Source organism: Cyphomyrmex costatus, unplaced genomic scaffold, assembly GCF_001594065.2.
Source record: "Cyphomyrmex costatus isolate MS0001 unplaced genomic scaffold, Ccosl1.0 scaffold21, whole genome shotgun sequence".
Classification (NCBI taxonomy): domain Eukaryota; kingdom Metazoa; phylum Arthropoda; class Insecta; order Hymenoptera; family Formicidae; genus Cyphomyrmex; species Cyphomyrmex costatus.
In genome coordinates, this window is record NW_017276147.1 from 584667 (window position 1) to 610517 (window position 25851).

Genomic DNA, 25851 nt, shown 5'->3' on the forward strand with positions numbered 1-25851 from the left:
AATGTCCTTAAAAGGAAATGTATACTAAAAAAAAAACAAATAATACTTTATTTGGCGTAATCTTGATTTTCTCATTATTGTGTTTATTTTGTGAGTTGCCTTTTACTATATTACCATTTATTTGTCTGGTAGTTATCTCAAAATTATTCTATGAAATAATGTATTATTTATCAGGATATACCTCTAAAGATATTGTAATTTCGTAAACGCGACTCAAGGCCTCGACCTTGGTACGCTCGAATATTTAAATAGATATGAATATGTTCCGTTTTGCCCTCCCTTCCTCTATGTGAAACATTATATACATTTGTTCTCTCTGCGCATGCTTCAACATGTCACATATGTATATTGTGTCGTAATCATAAAGGTGCCATTGCATTAGAAGAGCGTCAAGTGTCGAGCGTAAAGCGTTGTGAACTTATTATTTGCTAAAAATAGATCAAAATAGACAAATAGCAAGCCCATAATACTTAATACTCGACGTTTGACGTTCCTATGTAAAGATACCTTAAGAAATTGGTTTCTTACAATTCGTAAATAAATATACAATAATTTGTGTTCATATATATATTATAAGGTTAATAAAATTTAATTAATTTAATAAAAGTTTGCATACTTTGAATTAATAAAATAAAATTTAGGTTAGAAATGTAGAATAGAATAGAATAGAAATTTATTCACTTCAGCCAAGAAGGGACTTGGTTTACATAAATACCTATTGCACACATTCTTCCATACCTTCTATGTTTACTTCGCGCGCTTCTCTGAAGCATACTCTATACACAGCCATATACTATCACAATTTGCGTTTAAATCACAACTCATGCAGCCTATCTATCTTAATAACTAAGTGACTAAATACTAAGGTCTCACCTCGCAATTCCAGGTTAGAAATGTATTGAATATAATCTTCGAGCACATACACTAACAGTTTAACCAAGTAGCTGCTTCCATCCAAACAGATAAAATTTCAAGAATTTTTTTTGTGACATATGTCATACAGAGTGAAGTATAAAAATAAATCAAAAGAATTTTAAATTAACATTAATTATAAATTTTAGTATTCAGGTAAAAGTCAATATGTGCGCAAACTGTCAATTTTAAACTGATAACGACGTAAAAAAATATTCTTGTGTTAACCAACGTGGCTGTCAGTTTAAAATTAACGATTTGCATATACTGATTTCCGCTGTTAAACGGCGAAAAAACAAACAGTAATTCTTTACCTAAAAGTGATGAATAGTTCATTCTGTGTTTAAAACAGAGAATTTTTTAACAGTTGCGGACTATGAAATTTATCCAACTACCCGCGAAAAAAAAATTTATATATTCTAAATAAAAGTCTTATAAGTTCTTTATAAAGATTCATCAAAATTCATATAAAGAATTTATAAAGTCTTTATATAACCTTATAAATAAATATATATTTTTAATATAGTTTATATTATAAACTTATTTAAGTTTAATAAGTCCTTATTAAATCTTATTAATGTCCAATTTATATATATTTAATTAAATCTTAATAAGTTTTAAATAAGTTGAATTAATATGTTTTAATATGGTGTCTTAACAAGTTTTAATAAGTTTTAATAAGGTCTTAATAAATTGATTTAATAACTTAATATGGATCATTATATGGTCCAAATTAAATCTATTTGTATAAATATGGTTTTAATAAAACCACATTTATTGGAATTGTTAATAAGTATTATATTAAATTTTAATAAAATTTATATTTAATTATATTAAGTCTATATATTTTTTTTTTCACGGGTATTAGCGGACACTAAATATTTTTGACATCCATTAATAAGATTTTTTTACATTTAATAATTACTAAAAATGGTTTGAAGAAAATCGAAACGCCTAAAAAAAATTGAAATATATTATTATAATTGCACTCTAATTGTCGCGCAGTACTTATGCTCTAATTACCCGGTTATTAAAATTTATTTATTGTTTAAATTTCCAGAGCCCCCCCTATCTTAAAATTATATATTTTATTTCAATTAAATACTCTTATTTTTATGTATTTTTTTAGAATAGAGAATACATGTCATTTAGATTGAGTTAGAAGATTACACATGTAATATTTTTTTTTTTTAATGAAAATACAAATATACGTACTGCTCTTAAGTTACTATTACTTTAATAGGTATAAAAACGTTAATATTTGGATTCCGTTTAATTAAAAAATTAAAATATTACCATTTCGATTTATTATTTAAAGGTTATAGAAAAGAGTGTATGAATCTCAGCGATGACATGTGTATCTGTACGTTGTCCTATGGTCAAATACAACCCGATAAAATTTTTAGCAAGGCATTACCATTGGAAATCCACAGCGCGTGCGTACACTAGTCTGCGCTGTAAAAGTGTGATCACTATTCGTGGAAATGATTATCGCGAAACAAAGTTATCCCGCGATCGCAATCAATGCTGCGTGAATTTATCATGCGATTGCCGCAAGAGATGATGTAAAAACATGCGTGTCGTCTCGCGTATCTATAATTGCTAATTAAACATTACGTAAATTACGATTGCGACATTGAAGATAATGTGCTGACTGTAACAACAAGACGTATGAATGACGATAGAATGCACTTTGATGATTTGATTGAAACCAAAATTTCTAGTTTCATAATTGAGCCCGATATTTTATTAGATCTATCTAATAGGCTTAACTATAAGGAATTAATTAATATTTTTAGATGAATCTTTCTCTATAAAACCTTTAATTATATTTACTCGTAAACGTTTATTTTACTAAAAAGTTATGCCGTACATAAATAAATAGATAGATATTATTACTAAAAAAATTTTATGTGATAAATTTAACAATGAGCAGGAACAATGCTCATTTGGTAATTTCTAAAATTTTGATTTGATCATTTTTTAAACAAAATTGGTTGAATCTATCAGTTTATGCAATCAGATTTTTTCTGGTAGACAAACCGGCAAAAAACTTCTTACTTGATTACTTTTTATTTCTATGTAGTCGTCAATGAGCAAAATAAAAAAATATATTTTTTATATTAAATAAGAAATATGTAAAGTAATAAAAGTTGTTGCAATAATCTAATTTGTCCAAGTATTCATAATTACTAAATATATACTGCTGTAATACGTTGCTACTTCAAGTACACTCACAAAAATTAAAAGAAATAACATCTCATTTAAGAGACAATAAAATTAATTTGCAACAAAAAATTACTTTAAACTGGACTAGGTGTTTCTTATAAATTTTTAAAGACTAAAAACGATACTGCAATCCAAAAAATTCTAGCACGTTAAGTTTTCAAGATAATCGAGATATAATAATTTTTTTTATAATATTTGATATTTTTTGTAATAAAAGTTGACGTTATCTTGAAATTTTGATTAGAAATCACGAATAATATTACTCATCTCTTATAAAATGCATTTTTTTGCAATATCTTCTTAGCTGCGATGAAGAATTAAAAACATGATTTTTCTACAGTGAACAATAAAGTAACGAGTTTTCTTCCGGTGACAATAAAGTTATATACATTTTGTAGTTTGTAGCTCTTGACATGCATACACAAATCGTACAACTTTCTTCTAAAACATTTTTTAATGTGCTTTTTGTAATATATTCGAAATAGGCAATTAAAATGAAACTATGCATATATCTTGAATTAAGATATCAAACTTAAAATATGAATTTAGGGCCTCAAAACAAAGAAAAGTTTTCTGTGAACATTTGTTGGCTTTGTTTTAAAAGTTTCACTTCTTAAATTACAAAACTATAGAAATAAATAATTTTTTATTTTGTTTGCTCTAAAAAGTAAAAAGTGTGAGAAATCTTATATTCTTAAAATATGAAATTAATTTCGACTAATAATGATTATCCTCTTATCATGCACAGAAAAACGTTTGTTTTCTATGCTGTAAAGATAGACTAATGCGTGCATAAATCTAAAAATTAAAAAAAGATGAACAGTAAGTTAAACTGAGATTAAACTTAATCTACGTTGGAGGAAGCGAGCGTTAATTATATACTTGTTGTTAATATAATCAAACCATTGCATGTTTCTCAGAGTAGTCGACACAAATTGAAAGCAACATTAAAGGTAAATACCTTTGAGACTTAAAAAAATACATAACTTTAGCCATTTCTTGTAGTGAACCAATTAATTTAATCAAAAATTGTTTTTATAAAGGGTTTTATTATATAAAATTATTAATTGTCAAGATTACAGAAAATTCTTTTGTGAATTTTTATCGTGCAAAATAGCAACATTATGTCAGCAGCATCAATCTTTTTTTTTGACGAGTGCTCTTAAAAACAAATCCATAAAAACAAGTTTTGATTAAGTTAATTGATTTGTTGTAAAAAAGAGAGTATAATTTTAAATTAGGTATAATTTTTAGACCTCTGAGGTGTATTCCCCTTTAATGTTACAGTTATTGGCACAAGAGCGCATATTAGTTGTTTTTCCTAGAAAAGATTTTTGAAAAACGAATACTTATATAATCTTAAATTATATACGCTTCAATGTATATACGTTTGTCCCCTCCGTTGTTGATTATGGCTTGGCAACGTCGAGACATATCTTTCTGTGAGATTTTCTGTCAAAGTCTTGAAAAGTTACTTCCAGATCGAACATAAATGATATGATAATTATTTCAAAGTGAAGAAATGCTTTTCTCTCGTCTCGATCCTCACACATTTCCAATTAGGTTAACATCGGACGGTGAAGTCAATAAATATTTTTCCGTGCAATGGCCTTAAAAATGGTTTGAGTCTTATACTTCACCAACTATATAACCAGAAGCAAATGAAGCTAAAAGTCGATGTTACTTTTAGTTGGTGTCAACTGTAGAATAATATTAATACTTTGATAAACAAAAGTAATTATTTTTCACGTTTTTGAAATATTTATTATGTAACTCGAGAAAATTATTGATGTGATATTATACAATCATTAGTAGTAATTAATGATGACTAACATCTGTGTACGTATTCACGTGCATGAATGTCATTATAGTAAATCTGGTTTCTCCACAATTATTTTGAAAATCATGCATTTATCTTTGTACATTACATCACAAAATTAATAATAATATTAAGAGTACATAATATAAACATCAGTTTTTTTATATGATTTCATATTCATTACAGAACTCTATTAAAATAGAGATTGAAAATTCTTAAATGAACTGTGTACAAAACGATAACGATAAACTAACTTTGTTGTTGTTTAATTCTAATTTCATAAATATTTAGTCAGCTTTAAATCTTAATTGTAAATCAATCTCGGTCTTATTACATTTGATGTTTCAATGCCACGTGTGAAATATGCAACGTGTAATCTATGCGTCACACTACTTTATTAACCAGTACGATCTAGAAATTATCAAATGAATTATTCAATATAGATAATAAATACTCACAAATAATGAACACACATTTTATTTTGAAATATCCTAAGAACGACTATTTATCATAATGTCATTTTGTAACTTTCATTTTATATATTCTACATTATTTCCAATTCTTGTTTATCATAATACTTGCCACTTAAATTTGAATAAATAAATCACGTATTATACATTCATTGGTATACGCAATGTAAATTTGTAGTATTATCTTTAATATAAAATTTCACATAAAAGTATTTTTTATTGTTTCTTCTTAACCCCTTCAGACCTGATTTTATTAAAACTATGTTAAAATTTTTTTTTAATTTAATACGTGCGCACTTTAATAAGTAATCTATATTAAACAACTCTTTTATTCAAAATTTCTATTATTTCCCCAACATATACATTATTGTGCCAATTTGTGATATTCTTCGCAATCTTATTTTTCACAGAATTTGATTTATTATTAATTTAATTTACATTAATTAATAACAAATCATTAAAATTTAATATATGTCTTTCAACATATTATTAAGATCCAATAAGATGCTATAAGCATCAAATATTGTTAGATTGCGTGTCAATTTAACTAGTGATATTATTACGGTAGTTATTTAGAGTTGCGTTTGTAAAAGACTGAAAATATTTCGGCGCGCGATTAAAGAAGACTACATACGTGGTAAATAAAATTCACACATTACTGTAGCAACCTAAATCTTGCTTGACCGTCATTCGGCCTTTATTCAATTATTGTTTGAATATACATTATTATTTATTTACATCAGATCTCAGAGAATATCAACAGAATTAAATCATTTCAACGGATAACGTCTTCAAATTTAATATACATCACAATATACACAAGATCTGAAGGAAATAAAAAATATTTTTGTATAAAATTGTTAAAACCTTCAAAAAAGAATAATTTAATTTTTCTTGCTGTATTAATTAATAGTTTATAATAGTTCTTTTTATACTTTTAAACTAATTCGAAGTCTGATACAATGACTCGACCTTGAGCACATCCTGTTCTATAAAAAAAAAAGAACATCCTTTCACTTACTCATTATGTCGAATTGAGGCAACCATTTTCTGGTCATTACGTTGTCCAGCTTGTACGGTAATTCATCAACCTCCCACTTCCAAATCACTTTCCGCGGTATCGAGCCCATCACTTTTAATATAGCATCCAGCTTCTTCTGTGGCATTGATGACATCTTGATCATGGAGCCTAAATTGAAATACAGCACTCCCTCATGGGCGCTGTCAAGGAACTCAGCTACATCCTTTGGTAGCGGATTGATTTTGGTCGAAATGTGAAGTCCACCGATTTCTATTACATTTGGCAACTGAGGCCTGCTACCATGAATACTACTGTGGGTATTTACTAACAACGCTTGCGATTGTAGGGCAATTTCTTTTAACTCGGGAAGATCCGGACCAAAGACTTCGTTAGCGACAACTTGATCAACAACTCGGAAGTAATATTCATAGATCGCTTTAGTCAATAACAGAAATAATGCATTTTTTATTCGACTGAAGAAATTTAATGGTTTAGTTAAGCCAATTAGTATATTCGGGATGTAACTGGGATTATCAACATTGGCCATATCATTGTTGGTCCACGGCATAATTTGATGCGATGATAAAGCAATATATGGCACTTTAAAGTGATGAATAAAACCCAAAAAACAATCGGTGTTAAAATTCTCTGTGAGAATTAGATCAAATTTTTCGTCGGATTGAAGGAACTTTTTAACATTCGAACTTCGCAGACCGGTATTGCACGCGTAATCTGCCATGGTCCTTAACATATAGATATCCTGCATGACACGAGACCATCCGTGATTGATCTGATGAAGGTCTATAATATTTACGAAGATGCCGTCATTGGAAATCACCAGACTGATGTCTTTATAATTGGGCAGCGGTTCTTTCGCCTTGGCATTGTCACTTCTAGGAAAATACGAGACCACAGTGAGCTCGTGACCTCTTCGAGCTAGTTCCTCCAGAAGCGGCTTGAACACGTCGAAATGACTCTTGCCAAAATGACCGAAGACACCAAGTATTTTAAGTTTTGTTTTCGTCGTATTCACAAAAGTCTGATTGACAGCCAAACAACAAGTAGAAAACACCACAATTAAAAAGAAAACTATAGATGGATGTGGCTTCCGCATGTCGCAAATATATTAAAATAAATCTATTCAAAGTATATAAATATAAGTCGATAATTTCACCAAACAACAATCGATATTTTCCGTAAGCTCCCGTCGACAACGGACGAACTAATAATCAGTCAATCAGCCCGTCCATCTATTCCTACAGTATGCAGCCAACTGTTCGAGTGATTATATTCAACGATCGTCTACATATATATGTTATTAATGAAACATAGCGGTAGGGATATTCACGTGCGTATCTTTCAGTTTGCTCCTCTACGAGATAATATTATTCTCTTACTGCAACTATATAATGGACAGATTAAAGTATTTATTAGTGAACTACCACTATAATAAATGCTATTTCACCATTAAAGAAAATCACGATAAATATGAAATAGCTATTAGACCGACATGAATAAATTAAATTTCAAAGAAGAAGAATCCTATATTCGATCGGAGAGAATATTAATGTTTAAGTTAAATATATTTCTGTGAATTTATATATACATTCTGATTCTGCATATCGCGCCAAAATGCTTTTCCGTATATAAATGCATTCGTGAACAGAATCAGAGTAGTAATATTACTTATTAAATTGTACAAGTAATTTAATAATTTAATGATGCGCTAATAAGCTTCTTTTAACAAGAATATTAATTATTATATTCTTTTAACAAGAATATTAATTATCATATTTTTTTAACAAGAATATTAATTATCATATGTTGATAAAACCTAAAAACTATGAATAATTTGTTATAAAAAGCATTACCTCGGCCGGGAATTTAATCTCCGGAATTAATCAGCATCGTTCCGTTCCAATTTTAAGTAGCCTGGCTTCCCATGGGATAGAATTTTTCCGAAACGTTACGTCTCGTTGGACTATGACAGAGAACGGGACGTAACTGTCGCAGTAGTGACGTAAGTTAAGGCAGAGAAAAGCGTAGCTGTCACAGTCATATATACAAAATAAAATAAAAATAAATTTATTTATAAAGGTAATGATTTATTTGTTTCCACTTCCTGAAATAGTCATAATAGTACGTAATTATATTATTTTAAGTTAACATTTTTTTGGGTATTACGTTGCGCTAACAAAATATGTTCTTAATAATCTTAACATATATTTTTTTAATCATTGTTTCTATATAATCTTTATTTAGTAACTGTTTCGTACATTCATGATTTTGGCTAAAGTGCGTATGTATGTACACAAAGAGCGTGACACAGAATCATTAATAGCTAGAACTTATTCTAACAATAAGACATTCATAGACTATGGACGAGATTATTATAGTACAACTTATGTGCTTCTTTGTAATTAATATTATTATTTTTAATTTTTGTTTTAGACAGAAAATACTTTTGAAGTAGTACTAACGAGTGATTGAAAAATGTCTAATTATTTAAAATATTATTGTAATATTAATACTAAATCACCTGACGAAAGCAACACAGACGACTATACTGACAATTGTGCAAATATTAATATTGAAGAAAAAGAGATAATGAGCTTCTCATTGAATTATACAGAGGACATTCATTTTTATATGATAAAAGTAAAACTTCAAAGTAAAACTTTAAAATAAAAATATAAACTTTAAAGACTATTTAATGAAACAAATAAATGCTTGGTTTGAGATACCATATATAATAACTGAAATTTGCGATTAGTAATCATTTTCATTTATTATAATTATGGATATGTAATTAATGTAATAAGTAATTAAATAAATACATGTGTGTATATATATATAGTATATATATATATATATATAGAGTATTGGAAAATTCCATTGACAAACTTTCAGAGAGGGCACCAAAAGAATCATTTTTTACAAATGAATATCTCGGAAGTGTGTTGTTTTATCGCAGTTCGAATAAGGTCAGACCTCGAAATATCTCAAAAAATATAAGTTTTATAAAAAATTGTTTCAGATAAAAAAGTTATAGAACATAAAAAGATCTCTGCTAATCTTATAAGTTTGAGGTCAAGTCGAGATTACCTTTGGCAAGGTCGGTACGTGACTGATCCAACCAGTAAAGGCAAGATTGATTTCGAGAAAAGCTATCAGAATATAATGAAAAATAGGATTTCATTTAAAAAATTCAAGATCTCGACTTGACCTTGGCGACACTACCCACAGTTAAATTCTACGATTCTATGTCACCTCGATCTCTCTGTACATATAACGCACTTTTAGCTAAAATCATGAACATACGAAACAGTCACTAAAAAAAAGATTATAGGAACAATGATTTTAAAAATATATGTTAAGAAAATCTTCTGTTAGCAATTACATATACATACTTCGAAAAATATTGGTTAACATAGGTTCTAGAATAATAATTGTGTATTAGATCATAACTATTCCAGGAGGTGAAGAAACAAATAAATCATTACCTTTATAAATAAATCTATTTTTATTTTATTTTGTGTATATGTCTACTTATTAATTATCATATCATATTATTATTATATTATTGTTTCTTATCCTATATCACGACTACGACAGTTGTACGTATCGTTACGTCTCGTTCTCTGCCATAGCTCTAAACTTAATCGACCAGAGAGAAACCTGAGAGAGGCCATATACCGGTCTTTTTCTTGTTATCATTGAAATCGCCCGTTTACTATCGCCAATAAATCAATTTTCGGTTTGAGAACTATGTGGCTACTATATTAGAGATCTTCTAATTAGAGACCCTATAATAAGAGTAGCGACATAAACCAATACGAGCCAATTTTTGTATACAAGGTAGTAGTTTTAACAAAATCGATAACAGAGAGAGAAATATATTGTATCTCTCTATCTAACTTTAAAACGTATTTGTAATCTAATGATTTAAACCTACGCTAACGGCAGATTTCCGTTATTATAAAAATAGTATGTGCAGCCTAATTTTCAATATAATTCAGTTGCCAAAAACTATCTAATAAAAGTATTTCCTCAAAATTCCGAACGTCGGGCAAAAAAGCGAAAGATGTTGAAGAATTAAATGATGTGAAACATTGAATGCCCGTAACAAAAAATTCTTTTCTCTACGAGATGTAATACGTAAAAATCTGTTTATTAATATCTTTGAATTATAATTATATTGTTGAAATTTAAGAATAACATGAATATAGGTATTCAAATATAGGTAGAAATTGTTAAAACATGCCGGACCAATCAAAATGCAATTTTCTCATGTCGCAACTCTTAAGCCCTGTGTTCACAATGCTGAAAATCGGTCAGAGATCTCGGGTAAAAAAATGAATTAACCAATTCGTATTGGTCAAGTGTCCAAATTGTTCAAATGTGATTTGTTAATCCTTTCTCTGTTCGAGATTCTCGAACCAATTTCTAGCATCGTGGATACAGGGCTTTATTAGAGGATCTCTAGAGTTAGCGTTTTTGGCCCGACCAGGTTTGCACCAACTTGGGTTGGAAAACGTTTTGCTATTGGTTGATGTTATACGCTCTACCAATAGGAAAGCACGAAATATCATTCAACCAGGGTTAGTGCAACCAGGTCGAGCCGAAAACATTATAAAATTTTCCTCGGAGTACATTTTGGAGTGTAGCCTATAGATGCATATAGCTTATTATTTATTAATGTTAATTATTTATTTAACAAAACAAAAGAAGAATTATGATATATTTTACAAATCGGTTTAATTGATTGTTTTATTAAAACGTACTACCATATTAATATATTTTGCAAGAATTTTTATTAGATTTTTTTGCTTCTGAATATGTATTATGAAATTATTTGGAATGGACTCTGATGATTGGAGTGATCGTCAATTATCTGTTTGTTCAATGTGGGCTTGCATTGAATTTTTGCTCCACGATCGCTCCAAACTTCAATCTCATGATTTCTATTGTATTTTGTAAGAAAAACGAAATAATTCCAATCGGAATACATTCCAAAACAGTTTCATAATTCCCATCTAGAGCAAATATTATTTAACTCTTTATTTTTACATGTATTATTTTCTGATGTCACAAATTGAGATAGTAGTAGTAAGCACAGTAGCATTAAATCCATGATTAAATCCCCATACTAGATAAATAGAAAAGTGAAGTATATACATATATATAATATATACATATCTCAATATAGTCTGATTATATGACTCAACTATTTGTACTATCCAAATAACCACAAACATCCACAAAAAGAATAAATTATGAACATATAGTTTAATAAGCAAACTCCGTCTACTCGACTTTTTCTTTTTTTAACAATGAGATAAGTTTTTTGAAATATTAAAAAATATTCTCTCAACCTGACATATTTCTTGTTTACATTTATGTAGATAGTCGTAATTTATAACCATGTTATACAGATGTACAATAAAATATAATACACATATACATTGTATGTAAATCCTAAAAATGGTATGTATACTTTGGCTCAAATTTCCATACTTATGAAAATCCGAACATTCCCTACATATATTCTTAATTTACATTTTTATAACGTTAATCCTACTAGAAGCACTTTGCGAATCAGTAAACCATTAAGATACAAACATTATTATTATTTTGGAAAATAATCTTATTTAATTTTAAATTGTTTTTAGATTACATTTAAATCGATTTTTAATTTATCTCATTTTTTAATGTAATTATAAGAAAAATTTAATTTCAGGTAATTAATCAAAATAATGTTCATTATAAATAATTATAAAAGTTTTGTATATGTAGAATATATTTCTAAAAAAACAACCGTTACGAGGAAAATAATTATTTTAAGTTTTTTCTAATTCTAGAAAATTTTACAAAAAAATGCAACAAAAGATCTAAAAGAATTTCAAGAATTGTCTCAATTCTAGATTGAAAACCGTTCATACGCTTATCTCAGGTTATCTATGGACGGTGAATATGAAACACGATTATTTAGTTCGGTTTACAGTCGCCTCAGAAATCCTTAAGCAAGAGATTGTACATAGTTTAGACAATTTTTTATTAATCTGCCATATTTAAAAAAATGATTAGAATGATATAAATGGATAATAGACTTTTTACAATAAGTCATTATTTAATCTTGAACCTTAAGCAGTAAGAAATTGAGCAATCATAGGTAATTATCCTTTTCACATTCAACTGTGATCAGTCAATTTTTTACGACTTTTAAGACTTAAAAGCTTAGGTAATGACTTATTGTAAAAAAAAAACCCATAAGATAGAATAAGATGCACAGATTCATTCTATCGTAGACAGGTTCTGAAAAATATAGCAGACCAAACTTTGTGTCCAATCTCTTCCTTGAAAATCTCCTTTCTGCTGCCTTACTGCTTATCCTGCCAGAGACTTGATCTTTTATAATATGTCAGAAGAGCTTGTTACAAAATGTCAAGCAAATCTTAAGAAACGTTCGCAAGAATAGACTGCAACTATGTTCTACTATACGAAAAGTGCAAATTTCACTGTAATAATAATTTATAAGTTATAACGAATACCGTGTCCCCACATAATAAATCTTATACTACAATAAAAGCTCATTTGACAGATACAACTGCTTGTGTAACTGTAAAGTGTGAACTCTTGAAAATCAACATAAATTAACTTTATAAAAATAAATGTTATAAATCAATTGTCGCACGATGAGATCTATTTTTGTGTCGTGATACCAAAACCAAAATATTAATTGATAACTGTTTGTAACGATTAATTGTGCAAAACTAATAATTCTACAGTTACATATCGCCATTATTCATATTGTACAATATATATAATTTAAAATTTTATAAAATCATTAATTCTAAAGTAATTTTGGCTTATCGACATATTGCTTGCCGTGATGAATAATGGTAGCGAAGGTACCGGCTACCATAGCGCCCCAGAATAGCATATAGAGTAATATTTCCGTTGTGTATCGCGATGGTAAGATTACATGAGCGACCAACATCGAAGATGCAACTAAAAGAACAAGTGGGAATGTAGCATAACGCCAATTTCGTTCAGATTCCAAGGGACATTGAATGGAAGTACATTCACCATCCTGGACAATGTAACGACCTAGAAAGAGCTCCAACGAATCCTGTACAATATATAAAAGATTATTCAAAACATCATAAAAAAAAGGTTTTCAAAAATTATCTACCTGTCTATATCCATCGGCAAAATTATTCTTGTAATATCTCGTCAGAGAATTTAAACCATCTTTCATTGCACCCAATTTAGTGCGTTTTCCAGTTCGCGTAAAGTCAGTTTTCAACGCCCCTGTACCCGAATATTGAATACTTATTACATCTGCGTTATCTGCCCAAATCTACAAATATTAGTAAACAATTTTTTATTCAACAAAATTATTTTTATTATTAAAAAATCAATATCAGACTATATCTCATTTGTATTATTATTTAATATTATAATTATTTATTTATTATCTACATATCACTACTTTATAAGACTACTTTTTATATTTTATTTAATATTAAAAATTTGGTAGAAATTTGAGAATTATCTGAAAAAATAAAATACCTGTTTGAAAAGATTTTCAAATGCAGGATGATCTTCTACTTTTCTAAGTATCTCTAGCCTGTTCAATACTTCATTAAGAACTCGCTTCGCCAGCATGCTTTGTACAACGTTTGTTCGATCTAAACAATCAATACAATTTGTACGGAAAACACCATCCTGAGCAGAAAGCAATACTCCGTCCCTCATTAATAAGAAATATCCCATCTGTTCTTGATCATGTGCTAATCGGTCCATTAAAGTGTTCAATTTGTCCCATCTCAGTCTTCTGCATTCCGCATGAAAATCAAAAGCCTCATACCGAATATTTTGATTGTTAATTCTTTGCACTAAATTACGATATGCATTTTCTAGCAATGCTTCTGGTCCACGCTGATCAATCTGTTTAAAATACTAGTATGTTTACAAATATAATAACAAAATTTTTCTATAAAATAAAACATTCTTTGTGTGTGTGTGTTTGTGTGCAGATAGAACAAACATAATTCACAAAAAAGCTTTTCTTACAATTATTTTAATTTTATAGTATTTAAATATAATAAATTATTTATAATATATTTAAATTTAAATATCATAAAAAAGAAAACGTACTAAATTTACTAAAATTTGCTTTCCATAATGAAAGATTTGGACATCAAAGTGACGAGCACAAGCGCTTTGATGATCCTCATGTGGACTGATCTGTGGCTTTGGCTTGTACTTCAAGTTTGGTGCTTGATACCAAAACAGAGGAATAGATCCACGTGTTTGCACAAAAGAACTACAATTGCCATTCACCTCGATCAGCTGCTCTGTCTCTACATAATTTGATACATTCCCAGTGGCATCTATACCACGTGAAAATAATCTTGTTCCAGCACGATGTATACCACGTCTAGAGACAATACCCCAATTGAATGCAACACCATTTACAACCACTGTATTCAGTGAAACAACTGTATAACCAATTGTTAAGGGAGCTCATTACAGAAAAATACAAATACTTAAAAGTTTAAATGATATGATACTTTTGAAGGATACAGCCATGAATAATAGGTAAACAAAATTTGTATTGTTCTGGTCTTGCACTTAAATCCTGTAGAAGATAGGCATTCCATACAAATCTGGGATCTGCTCTGTCATGAAGTGGCATCTAAATAATAACATGTTCTTACCATAAAACTGTTTGTGACACTGCATAAAACAGCAATCTAAACATGTAACATATTTACTTGCAAGAATTCAGGTGTTGTGTTGTGCAGCCTCTGCATAGTATGACTGAGGTCATAGGTATAACTGAAGTAAAAGTATGGTGTGTTTAAGACAGATTTTACCATCTCCAAGTATGTAGAATTATTTTGGACCTGTTTTTCAGTCAAATGTAAAAAGGACCTAGTATAGGGTATCACATCTGTTGAAGATATTTTAAAAATGTTATGTCCAGCTATAGTCCCACACATCTGAGCATCCGTAATAACAATAAGGTAACGACACGCCAAGAGATGTATAGTTCCTACCAAACCCCATATTTTCCTACGGCTGGCAGTTGTTGGAATCTGACTAGCACTACCGACTGCAAAAAGAAACAAAGATGATCAATTTTAATTTAATTTAAACACATAAAACTGTCTGTTAATTACCTTGGGTATAGATCTGCTGACTCACTCTATCAACTACTAACAGAACCTTGGTTCCAACTGGTTCCACAAAAAACTTCTCTGGAGTGGCATATCTTGGCAGAATAAAATTGATAATTAAAGTAAGCAACATACAGAATTGACAGTGCACATAACTTTTCTACATAAGTATTTTGTGCTAAATATAAAGTACATTCTATATAAGTATATTCTATAATAATCTACTCACAAATATAAACTGTCAAAGACATCCATATTTGGCATCATATTGTCAAATGATAAATAGATCAGAAACAAGTAGATATTCTGAGCAGAAAGATGACCAAGCGAAAAGATAACAACAAAATAACGCTCTTGGAAAAAATAAATTACTATCTTTTGAAGAAACACAATCCATACATACTCATGGTAACTATACAGAATAGCTCCCTAAATCTTAAAAATTAAAAATATTAAGAAAAAATGCTTTTTCGATGCGTAAAATGAAAGAATTTGGTACAAAAAAAAGATAAATTTTGAGAATATCCCGGTCACCTCAATTTTTCTAAAAAATACACTTAATTAATGTGATTTCGCGTAAAAATAAAAATTTAACGAGAAAAAAATGTCGTTTTCCTCTGTGAACTGAAATATTAATCGTTAAAGTTGACAATTATTCAGGTTAGGAAATCTGTCACATCCACGAAAAACTGCGATCATGAAGACCATGAAGACTAGAAGAAGATTCCAACACTTCCAACTCACATGGTGGGGATGGGCCAAAAGACGTTTCCAGCTTCCAGCTGAATTAAAGGTCGCAGCACACACTATTGTATGACGCATAATGTTGATGCATAAGAGAATCAACCAATCAAAATGCTCCTCTTTCGTGAAGTGGAAGAAAAAGAAAGATTATGATTTGTTGATTTTCTTATCCACTATGCAAAAGGTGCCTTTTCACGAGCTGCTGAAACTGGCCGTTCCAGCGACAAAAAAGGTCACGTGATAAAAATTGACGAACACGTTCAGTGTAAATATTATCGACTATAAAAAACATATTTCCTAAATTTTTGATTCTAATGAAGATCATTGTATTACATATAAGTTCTTAATTAATATTACATTTACTTGGTATTCATTTTGTCTTGGAAAAGATTCTTTAATAATTATGAGAAGAAATAGGAAAGGAAAAGACTACGAAAAAGTCAAGGAACTTTTTTACAATCAGGGAATGTCAAAGAATTTTCTCCGTCCAAATCCGTAGATACCCTGTTTTTTCTGGAAAATGTATTATTGAATAGAACAAGTTCTTTACAAGTTTCCTTATATGTCAACCTTTTTTTCTCAAATGCATAAGAAAAGAAAGATAATTCGGGAAATATAATGTTATTTATAGATATAATTATTTCTTCATGTTTATTTTACTTTATGAGCTTCGTGACTCGCGCCGGACGAATTGCCCAATCTTTGATTGGTTGAGATCTCGGGTCTCCGCCATTATGCGCAATGACTCACTTTGTATATTTCCACCATGCCTGTTTGGTTTATATTTTTAGATCTAATGGAATATGCCAATCAGATAAAAAAAGCTTACTGAGTTCTTTCATATGATTGGCACATTCCGTTAAATTCTAAAATATAGACCAATCAGATGAAAGAGCTTAATGAGCATTCAGTGAGCGGTCGTACTTCTGGATGCACCCAATGCTTTAACGCTGAACGCTTGACACGCCTATGTAATGACATCTTTATATTCTCATGGGTACTCTATTCACGACAATTCACGATTCACATTACGGCAAACGGCACTGCCCGACAGCAATATTGGTTGACTGCCACTGGTCTGACCGTCCCCGCCCGTCCCGTATCATCAACGACCAGTAACGGCCATCGAACTGTCGAAACGTGGCTGACTGTTAAATGCGTCATCCGGAAATGATGGACTTCAGATCAGATCAAACGTGAAGCATACGTGATGATTGGGTATATATGTGCTATTGACATCATTTCACATTCTCTTTCCCTTTCTTATCCCTCTATCTTTCTTTGTCTTTCCCACTTCATACATCGCACATAGTATATACGTACATACATATCATATATACATATATACATATGCTACGCTACGCGTGCGTCCGTAATACATTACATGCATCAAACGATGCGTAGTTCGGAACGTTATTTTTCCTCTGGCACGAAGTTCGAACTACGAGGGTGCTGTTAATTCATGTACGACTGTTCGGAGAAACTTCACCGCTTCGTAATCTAAAGGATGTTGTGCACCGATGTAAGACGCACTTCTGAGGTGCACTAGTGTATCCTCTTCTTTTTTTATTTATTTAATTTTTCCTTTTCATCGCGACATAAGTGATCATGAGATCCATCATGTCTTCTTACATCGTGATGAGATTAACAATCCGTTATCATCAGTTATTGATCAGACTTGTGGGGATGTAATGTATATAGCGCATTATTGATACAACGTCAAAATTATTTACTTTCCTGTCAGAGTAGAATTTACGTACTGCTTCGAAAAACGTCTTAAGACTGAAACACTCGTCCTCGAGCGCGAATAATAAAAATAAATATTGCGAATATTGTTACATAAACACATATGAATGTAATTAAACAAAATGTTCAAACTAATTTGTGCAATGCCTCAACTGTTTTTTTTCAGTTCACAGTTTACCCTAAAAGAAAACATTTTTTTTTTTGGTAGTTTTTTAAGTGTAAGATGTCTATCTTACAAATTCATTACCGTCATACAATTTTGAGATGCTAATGAGTGCGAGAAAAGAGAATGTTCCTAATAGTTAATAAAATATTTCCTTGTTCACAGGTTTTAGCTGGATTATGCATCAGGTTTCATTGAACATTCTTGCTGCTTTTCAGTTTGTAAATGCTACAACATGCCACCAAAGCAGAGGAAAATAGCTATTATGGGCTATAGATCCGTAGGTAAGACATATGTTATAGATATCCTGTCTTGCATGGATACATTATAATAGGTATAGACATTCCCTGATTTTGATATTTGTAGTCTGTTAAAAAAAAGAAACAGAATCATCGAATCATAGCATTTCTTTAATTTAATATTGTAGAGAGATAAAGAGAGAAAGAGAGGGGAGAGAGAATATATATGTGATGTAAATTAGCTAATTCATTGGCTGCGTTCAGCAAAGAAAGCAGCTTTGCAACTGTTGTAAAATTTTTTAATGATTGGTCTTGCCCTTACTTTCTTATTAGATCTAAATGTATAAGCCAATCATATTCAAGAATTTTACAACAGTTGGAAAGCTGCTTTTTCTGCTGAACACATCCATTCTTTCTAAACTAATAGTTACAACCTTCATAGAATAGTGCAGTCTATACCTATTACATTTGTGGGATATAAATTAAAATTTTTGCAAAATGATTAACATTATACATATAACTAAAGGTATATTTGTATATTTATGTAAATATGTATTTATATATATATAATATATATTTAATTTTTTGATAGGTAAATACTGTGGGATATAAATTAAAATTTTTGCAAAATGATTAACATTGTACATATAATTAAAGGTATATTTGTATATTTACGTAAATATGTATTTATATATATATAATATATATTTAATTTTTTGATAGGTAAATCATCCCTTAGTATACAATTTGTCGAGGGACAGTTTGTAGACTCGTATGATCCTACAATAGAAAATAGTAAGAAATATTTTTCTTGTTCACTAGTTCATTATTTTATTTTATTATATGAATCTATAAAATTTATAAAAATGTGAATGCATTAAACAACTTAAAAGTACAGTAAATCTTTCGCATGTTACAGCATTCACAAAAAGTACACGAGTAAATAGTCAAGATTATGAACTCAAGTTAGTAGATACAGCTGGTCAGGATGAATATAGTATATTTCCTACTCAGTATTCGATGGATATTCATGGCTATGTTCTGGTATATAGCATAACCAGTGCAAAGAGTTTTGAGATCGTACAAATTATTTATGACAAATTACTCGACATTACTGGAAAACTCCAGTAAGTATCCATGTTCTCAAATACTCAATATTTATTTGATGTTTATTCATGCAATACATATAAATATTGAATATCTTCGTTTTTACAGTGTTCCGATTGTATTAGTGGGTAATAAAACAGACCTGTATGTTGATCGTATGATCACGACAGACCAAGGAAAACGTTTAGCAAACTCTTGGAATGCAGCATTTCTAGAAACTAGTGCAAAACAAAATGAGGTATATCTACAGATGCTTTTCAAATCTCAAAGTATACTGCGATATTTTTGTTAAACGTATTTTCCATAGTCTGTTGCAGATATTTTTCACACATTACTAAAGGAGATCGAGAAAGCCAATGGGAATGTACAAGAAAAACCGAATTGTATTATTTGTTGAATTGCTTGAATCAGTGGCTTTAACAAAAATGTAAATGTGTAAAATTGGGTAAAAAAAAAACATTATCGTTATACTCTGATACCTTTGCAATCCCATTAAGATAAATCCAAGTGTCAAAAAAGTATAAACGAAAAGTACATGTTAAACGATTATATTTTTTTCTCACTATACATTATAAATAATTTAGTTATCGATATATACATAATACACAAAAATGAATATTATTTATATAATGGTTATTATTTTTATGAATTAATTATACTTATATACATTTTGGTTTAACGTTTGGATTATGTAACTAAGAAGATAATTTAGCATATCATTTTAATTTCTGTTTGATGTTTAGAGTTCCCAGATAGATGTAGAATTTATTATTAAGATAAACACTCGTAAGTTATAATTTTAGTTAAGTCCGTAAGGTTTCTATCTTTTTTTTAATACATTTAAATATATCTCCTTTTATAAAAGAAATATATAGTGAAAGAGAGAGGGGTAACTAAAAAATATATTTCTACATAAACATAAATTATATAAAACGTTTTCGTTTATTGTAATTGTTATAATTATGATTCATTGATAATAATCCACAGGAAAATAAGGCAATGTATATTTCGTTATGTAGAAAAAATTAAAAAAAATATGTCAGCATACAGTATTTCAAAGCGATCACCCATCCAATAATGAATAACTTGCAGGATTGAGAAGTAACTATTTACTCATAACTAAAGTTACCGTATATGACCTTTTTCAGTAACTTAATCCTTTTTTCCAACTGTAACTTAGTTACATTTTTTAAAATAGTTGGTAATCAATTTAAATTGTTTTTGTTATTACTTTACACATTATGAATTTACTTTTCAATTGAATGTGGTCAAAATTTAAATAATTGTTACTGCCGCAACTGAATGAGTAGAAAACAATGGCTACGTACAAAAGACAGACAATGATTTATTTTTGCTTATTGAGGGTGTAGATACAATAGAAGAAATAAGAGATTTCAACCTATAAAAAATCAGATACATCATAATACAACAATACGTAATAGTATCTCTAATAGGTTAAACAAAGAGAAACCTTAGAGGAGACATGTCAGCTTTAATCATACTTGTAACAGCAAAATGCCTTGCGCATTACCATCCTCTAAAGAAGTGGATGTGAACTACACAACAATATGCACTTTTTTATGACGCTCCTATAGTAGAAATAAATCGCCGAAATATCGTTAAAATCTTTTTATTAATTTGATAGATTTTAGTTATTTTAACATTTACTTTTTCAAAGGGTATAAGTAGTGCGCAGCAGCATTTTATGGTTCCAGAAAAAAGGCCTTCATGTCCTTTCTCAAATTTCTTTCTGGTTGAAATTTCTTATTCCTTATTCCTTCTATTGTATCTATACCTTTAATCCACCTTAGGACCAATGCCAGTTAATCGACCATTAACTAACCAATCGCATTTACTGTTTAAGTCGAATTGACCAATTATGATTAATCCCGATTAGAGCAACTGTTGGTGAACCGGCCCTATTCTGTATCTTTCGGATACGAATTATGTCTATTATAAGTGCGGTCCATTTAACGCTACAAATGTGCTTCGAAGTTTTTAATTGGCCAATCAGAAGAAAGAATTTTACTAATCGATCAATAAAAAAATTAAAGCATTAAAGCATTTATGACATTAAATGGACCGTAGCCTTAAACAACTAGAACGCTAAAACTTTCGATCGTCACCCTCGCCTATAATAGGTATATATCTGCGAGCCTTCTTTTATCTTTAATAAAAAAACTTTTGACCATGTATATTTTTTGTCAGACTTTTGGTTAAAAAATAAGAAGATGGCTGCTTCCACTACTTTATAAATTGTGGTATTTAGAATACCTTCCCTTATAAAATTTTAATAAAAATGTACTCATTCAACAAGTTTTCACTTAAAACAAAAGAATCTGGTAAAAAATGCGGCGATCGGTCTCGTGAAACGAGTTATTAAGCGTTAAAGTTCGAAACTCTAGAAGTTATGATGTCTGTCATCCCGAATTCCCGACTAAATACAACTAGAGTTCCTATAACAGAGTGTAGACAATACTGTAACGATTGCTGATTGGTTCCGCGATTAACAGTCAACTTTCCTGGCGCACAAATGTATACATTTGTATGCACATATGTATACATTTGTATGTATGTATACATACATACATACATACATACATACATACATACATACATACATACATACATACATACATATTGTGTACTTAGCTCACTTCAGACTCAGTTTCATTTGCGCGGCAAACACGTGATACATTTCCGGTTTCGACTGTTAATGGCGGACGAGCATGTGTCCAAATGCAGTGTTCAGAATCTGTTATAGGAACTCTAGATACAACGCTATACCACAATAACGAATTCGAATTATCAAAATTTCAAGAATTTTAAAATTATCAATATTTAAATGAAGTTATATAGTGACTAATTATAACTTCATTTTCTTTGTCACGATATTCTTCCAATATTTATTCATTTTACATTATTTCATACTTTTTGAAAATAAGCGTCAATGTTAAAAAATAAAAATATGATATTTTTTTTACATTTTTGCGCAGAAGTTAAATATTTAGCAATATAACTAATACGTAAATATTTAATTTAATTAATCAATTATTTAACTTAATTATTTAATAATAAATTAACTTAACTATTTACGTACCTTCTAATATATTCTCTTTTATGTATGTATAGATATTGTTAATTAATTTTTTCGAATATTTTGAATTTTATATGTACATACCATACATAGTGTCCGCGCTGTACAGTGAACGCTATGTACAGTGACTGCCCTGTACAGTGATCGCTGTAAATAATAAAATATTATTACGTATCTTACTTTTATGTATTACATGTATCTTATTTTTGAGATCCATTTCTTTTAAATTGTAAATAATTTCATTTATTTTATAAGAAAAATCAAAATTTACGAGACTTGTAATTTATTTCGGATTAACAATTTATTAATATATTTTACAAATGGATAATTCGTCTAGATTTATATAGACTAATATTAATATTTTTTTAAAAATATTTTTTATAATTAACATCATTGCAATGAGGATAGCAGATTATTAAGACTGATTGAAAATACATATATTTCTTTCACGAAGTCCTAATAATCGATGTGTAGCATATATATATAAGTACCTAATTTGGTGTGGAAGCAAATTTCATATCTTACTACATTCTTTTTATGGTTTATAACAAGTTTCAATTTATGTTCTAATGAGCATATCTATCTGCGTTGTCATTTTTTACAATATGATGGCGTGATGTCATGAACACATTTCCGTTTACTTACGACTTACGTTGTTATGTTCCATGTATGGTGCGCACGTGTGAGTAGAGGTGGTACGTGCGTATGAAGAGGCTGTTTCCCGTAACGAGAATAATCGTGTGAAGAGGGATTCCAAGGTGAAACATGTATGACACTAAATGTAAGTAGGTTATGTAATCCTCTCTCTTGAGTCACATCAAATCTTTTGACAAACGTGATGTCGTTACAAAAGAATTTATCGTTCTAGGATATGTAAAATTGGCTTGTTTCTTTTGTGTATTATCCACTGTTGTAAAAAAAGCAAAATTGATAATGACTTATATATGACAATGATATGTAATTTTTCTTAAAGACTATTTTCAAATATAGGTAATACAAAATCTTGCAGGCCACACAAATGTCTATTTTCTAGCGATACATATATACATATAAATGAAACGTGTGACGCATTCCACGTGTCAGGGTTACACCCAGAAATAAATTACTTGAAATTAATTTTAAAATGATTATGAAAATGTATTTGTGAATATATTGTATATAGTTATACTGAATATCGAAAAAATAAATATTATTCATGTAATGGTTACGATATTGAAGGTAAAAAGAAGTTTGTCTTTTTTATATGTGATTAATACGTATGTATAATCAAGTAACACTCGATTATCATCATAAAATCAAGATGACTTGACACACATTTCTCTAGTTTTACATCGGCTTCGACTTCACTGTGACTGTGACGTTACGTTACTTGAATATTGTTTAAATAATAAAAAAAATAAAATAATTCAAACCTAAACCAAATAATTATTAAATAAAATATTGAAAAAGAAAGAAATATAATAAGAAACAGCACTAAAACGTTTCTGAGATTTATTTTTGATACATCTTTTGTCACAATAGAAGTAGAATAAATTTTTTATCCATTTTTTATTATCGCGCATACACGACTTATTAATAACAATTACGAAAATAAACATCATTTATATAAATCTATTTTTATATGATAAATATTTGCTATAAAAAGAAACTGAAAGACTGCAAGAGACGATTTCCCACAATTGTCCTCGTAGTGTATTCATTGTTCCACTTTTATACCAGAATGCACTATGCTTGCACGCATGTATATTAGTGACTGAGATTTCGTAAACCAGAACAGCCACCAGTTAGAGAATGAAATTATAAAACAAAAAACAAGGACCGCGTCTACATTTAGATTTAACCGTTTGCACAATGTACTCATAAGCTAGATTTGGCAGCGGAGATCTCGAATAAAGTTCTCGTTCTGATTGTGAGAAGAGTATCGCTTATGAATGCTTGTAATGCACATGACCCTATTTACAATGTAATGAATTGAATCCTTAGAGAGAAAAACGAGGCATGACTCATTTGATAAAAGCGCAAACGAAATATCCCATCGACGGACAGCATTGCAATACATTCTAGAATATATTTATTTACTGACTACCAAGTAATAAAACAAGGATGACATTTTATGAAGTAATTATTTTATTTGAAATATTTCTTTTCATATATTCAACTTCTATTAATAATAATAATAATAATAATAATACAACAATAATGAAATTATGATAATAACAATAATGATTTCATAATCTTAATAATGATATAGTAATATTAATAAATGTATTATATACACACATAAAGAAAATTAACATGAACTTAATAATGAGTTCATAAATCCTGTATATAAATGAAAAATTCTTATATTTTTCTGGTAAAGTATTTTTAAAGTACTTCATACTTCAAATTTATTATAAAAATTTTTTTTTTAATTTTGTAAATTATCTTTGGAAATTTTTTTTATAAAATGAGAAAGCTTAAAAATTTTAAAAAATACATAGTTCAAAATTTGTATACATAAGATATTCTAGAAAAGATGTATACAGATCTTTTCTTATGTAATATGTTTTAATTCCTATTAAAAAAATCTGGATTTTTTTAAATTATAAAATTATACAGAAATTTCGGAAACTTTAGAAATTTATATAGAAGTTCTGAAAAACCATATAAAAAATTCTGAGAAAAATTTTCATCAAAAACTTTTAAGAGATCTAAAAAAATGTAAAAAAATATATTAATTAAAATGTTATCTGTGTATGAACATAAATATTGATAGAGTTCAGATAATTTAATTAGATTTACGCAACACATTTTCTAGTTACATTTTCATACTTCTACGATGAGTATCATAAATAATGTCGTAATATACGTATTTATATTAAAAATATAGTTGATCAATAAAGATGCAAATTATTGTTGTTAATTCAACAGATAATTGTTGTTAATTCAACGTACTGTAATATACGTAAATAAAATATTTGTCAGCGTTTAGAAGTATTCGATTCACATTTAAATTCATTCGTTTGTAAAGTTTTACATAAAAAAAATTTAGGCACAAAGTTAATGGAATGTAATGCATTCATTCGCTCTGAATTCATTTGTGATATCATGGATGATATTATCTATTATATTAA

At 29.1% G+C, this 25851-nt stretch overlaps 3 protein-coding genes across 4 annotated transcripts in view; 1 reads left to right on the plus strand and 2 right to left on the minus strand.

Moving 5' to 3' along the window:
• LOC108773460 (UDP-glucuronosyltransferase 2A3) overlaps positions 1–7565 on the minus strand; it is a 16935-nt gene extending 9370 nt beyond the window's left edge. The window contains exon 1 of the mRNA XM_018539275.1: positions 6452–7565. Coding sequence (XP_018394777.1) covers positions 6452–7565 — 1114 coding nt within the window. The remainder of the gene's footprint in view (positions 1–6451) is intronic.
• A 5739-nt stretch (positions 7566–13304) lies between these two features.
• Sac1 (phosphatidylinositol-3-phosphatase SAC1) lies at positions 13305–15906 on the minus strand. The gene is made up of 8 exons (XM_018539248.1): positions 15869–15906; positions 15643–15734; positions 15235–15575; positions 15044–15155; positions 14615–14958; positions 14027–14404; positions 13647–13814; positions 13305–13583 (listed from the first exon to the last, which is right to left on the minus strand). The coding sequence occupies exons 1-8, from the start codon at positions 15904–15906 to the stop codon at positions 13305–13307; spliced, it is 1752 nt and encodes a 583-aa protein (XP_018394750.1).
• A 1565-nt stretch (positions 15907–17471) lies between these two features.
• Positions 17472–20125, plus strand: Rheb (Ras homolog enriched in brain). Of its 2 annotated transcripts, none has more exons than XM_018539290.1 (6): positions 17472–17601; positions 18458–18576; positions 19255–19326; positions 19451–19658; positions 19747–19876; positions 19946–20125. In XM_018539290.1, the coding sequence occupies exons 2-6, from the start codon at positions 18528–18530 to the stop codon at positions 20033–20035; spliced, it is 549 nt and encodes a 182-aa protein (XP_018394792.1). In that variant the 5' UTR covers positions 17472–17601; positions 18458–18527; the 3' UTR covers positions 20036–20125. The 2 variants fall into 2 exon arrangements, with proteins under 2 accessions (XP_018394792.1, XP_018394793.1); XM_018539291.1 differs by lacking the exon at positions 17472–17601 and adding an exon at positions 17781–17905.
• The last annotated feature ends 5726 nt before the right edge of the window (positions 20126–25851 follow it).

Excerpts from the sequence above, each read along its gene's own strand:
- Sac1 (XM_018539248.1), bottom strand. The coding sequence starts at position 15,906 with ATGATGCCAAATATGGATGTCTTTGACAGTTTATATTT. Across the intron at positions 15,156-15,234 it reads CAACACCTGAATTCTTGCAA|ATGCCACTTCATGACAGAGC; the intron begins GTAAATATGTTA and ends GTTATTATTTAG. Across the intron at positions 13,815-14,026 it reads TTGAAAATCTTTTCAAACAG|ATTTGGGCAGATAACGCAGA; the intron begins GTATTTTATTTT and ends TAATATTTGTAG.
- Rheb (XM_018539290.1), top strand. The coding sequence starts at position 18,528 with ATGCCACCAAAGCAGAGGAAAATAGCTATTATGGGCTATAGATCCGTA. Across the intron at positions 18,577-19,254 it reads TATGGGCTATAGATCCGTAG|GTAAATCATCCCTTAGTATA; the intron begins GTAAGACATATG and ends ATTTTTTGATAG. Across the intron at positions 19,659-19,746 it reads GACATTACTGGAAAACTCCA|TGTTCCGATTGTATTAGTGG; the intron begins GTAAGTATCCAT and ends TCGTTTTTACAG.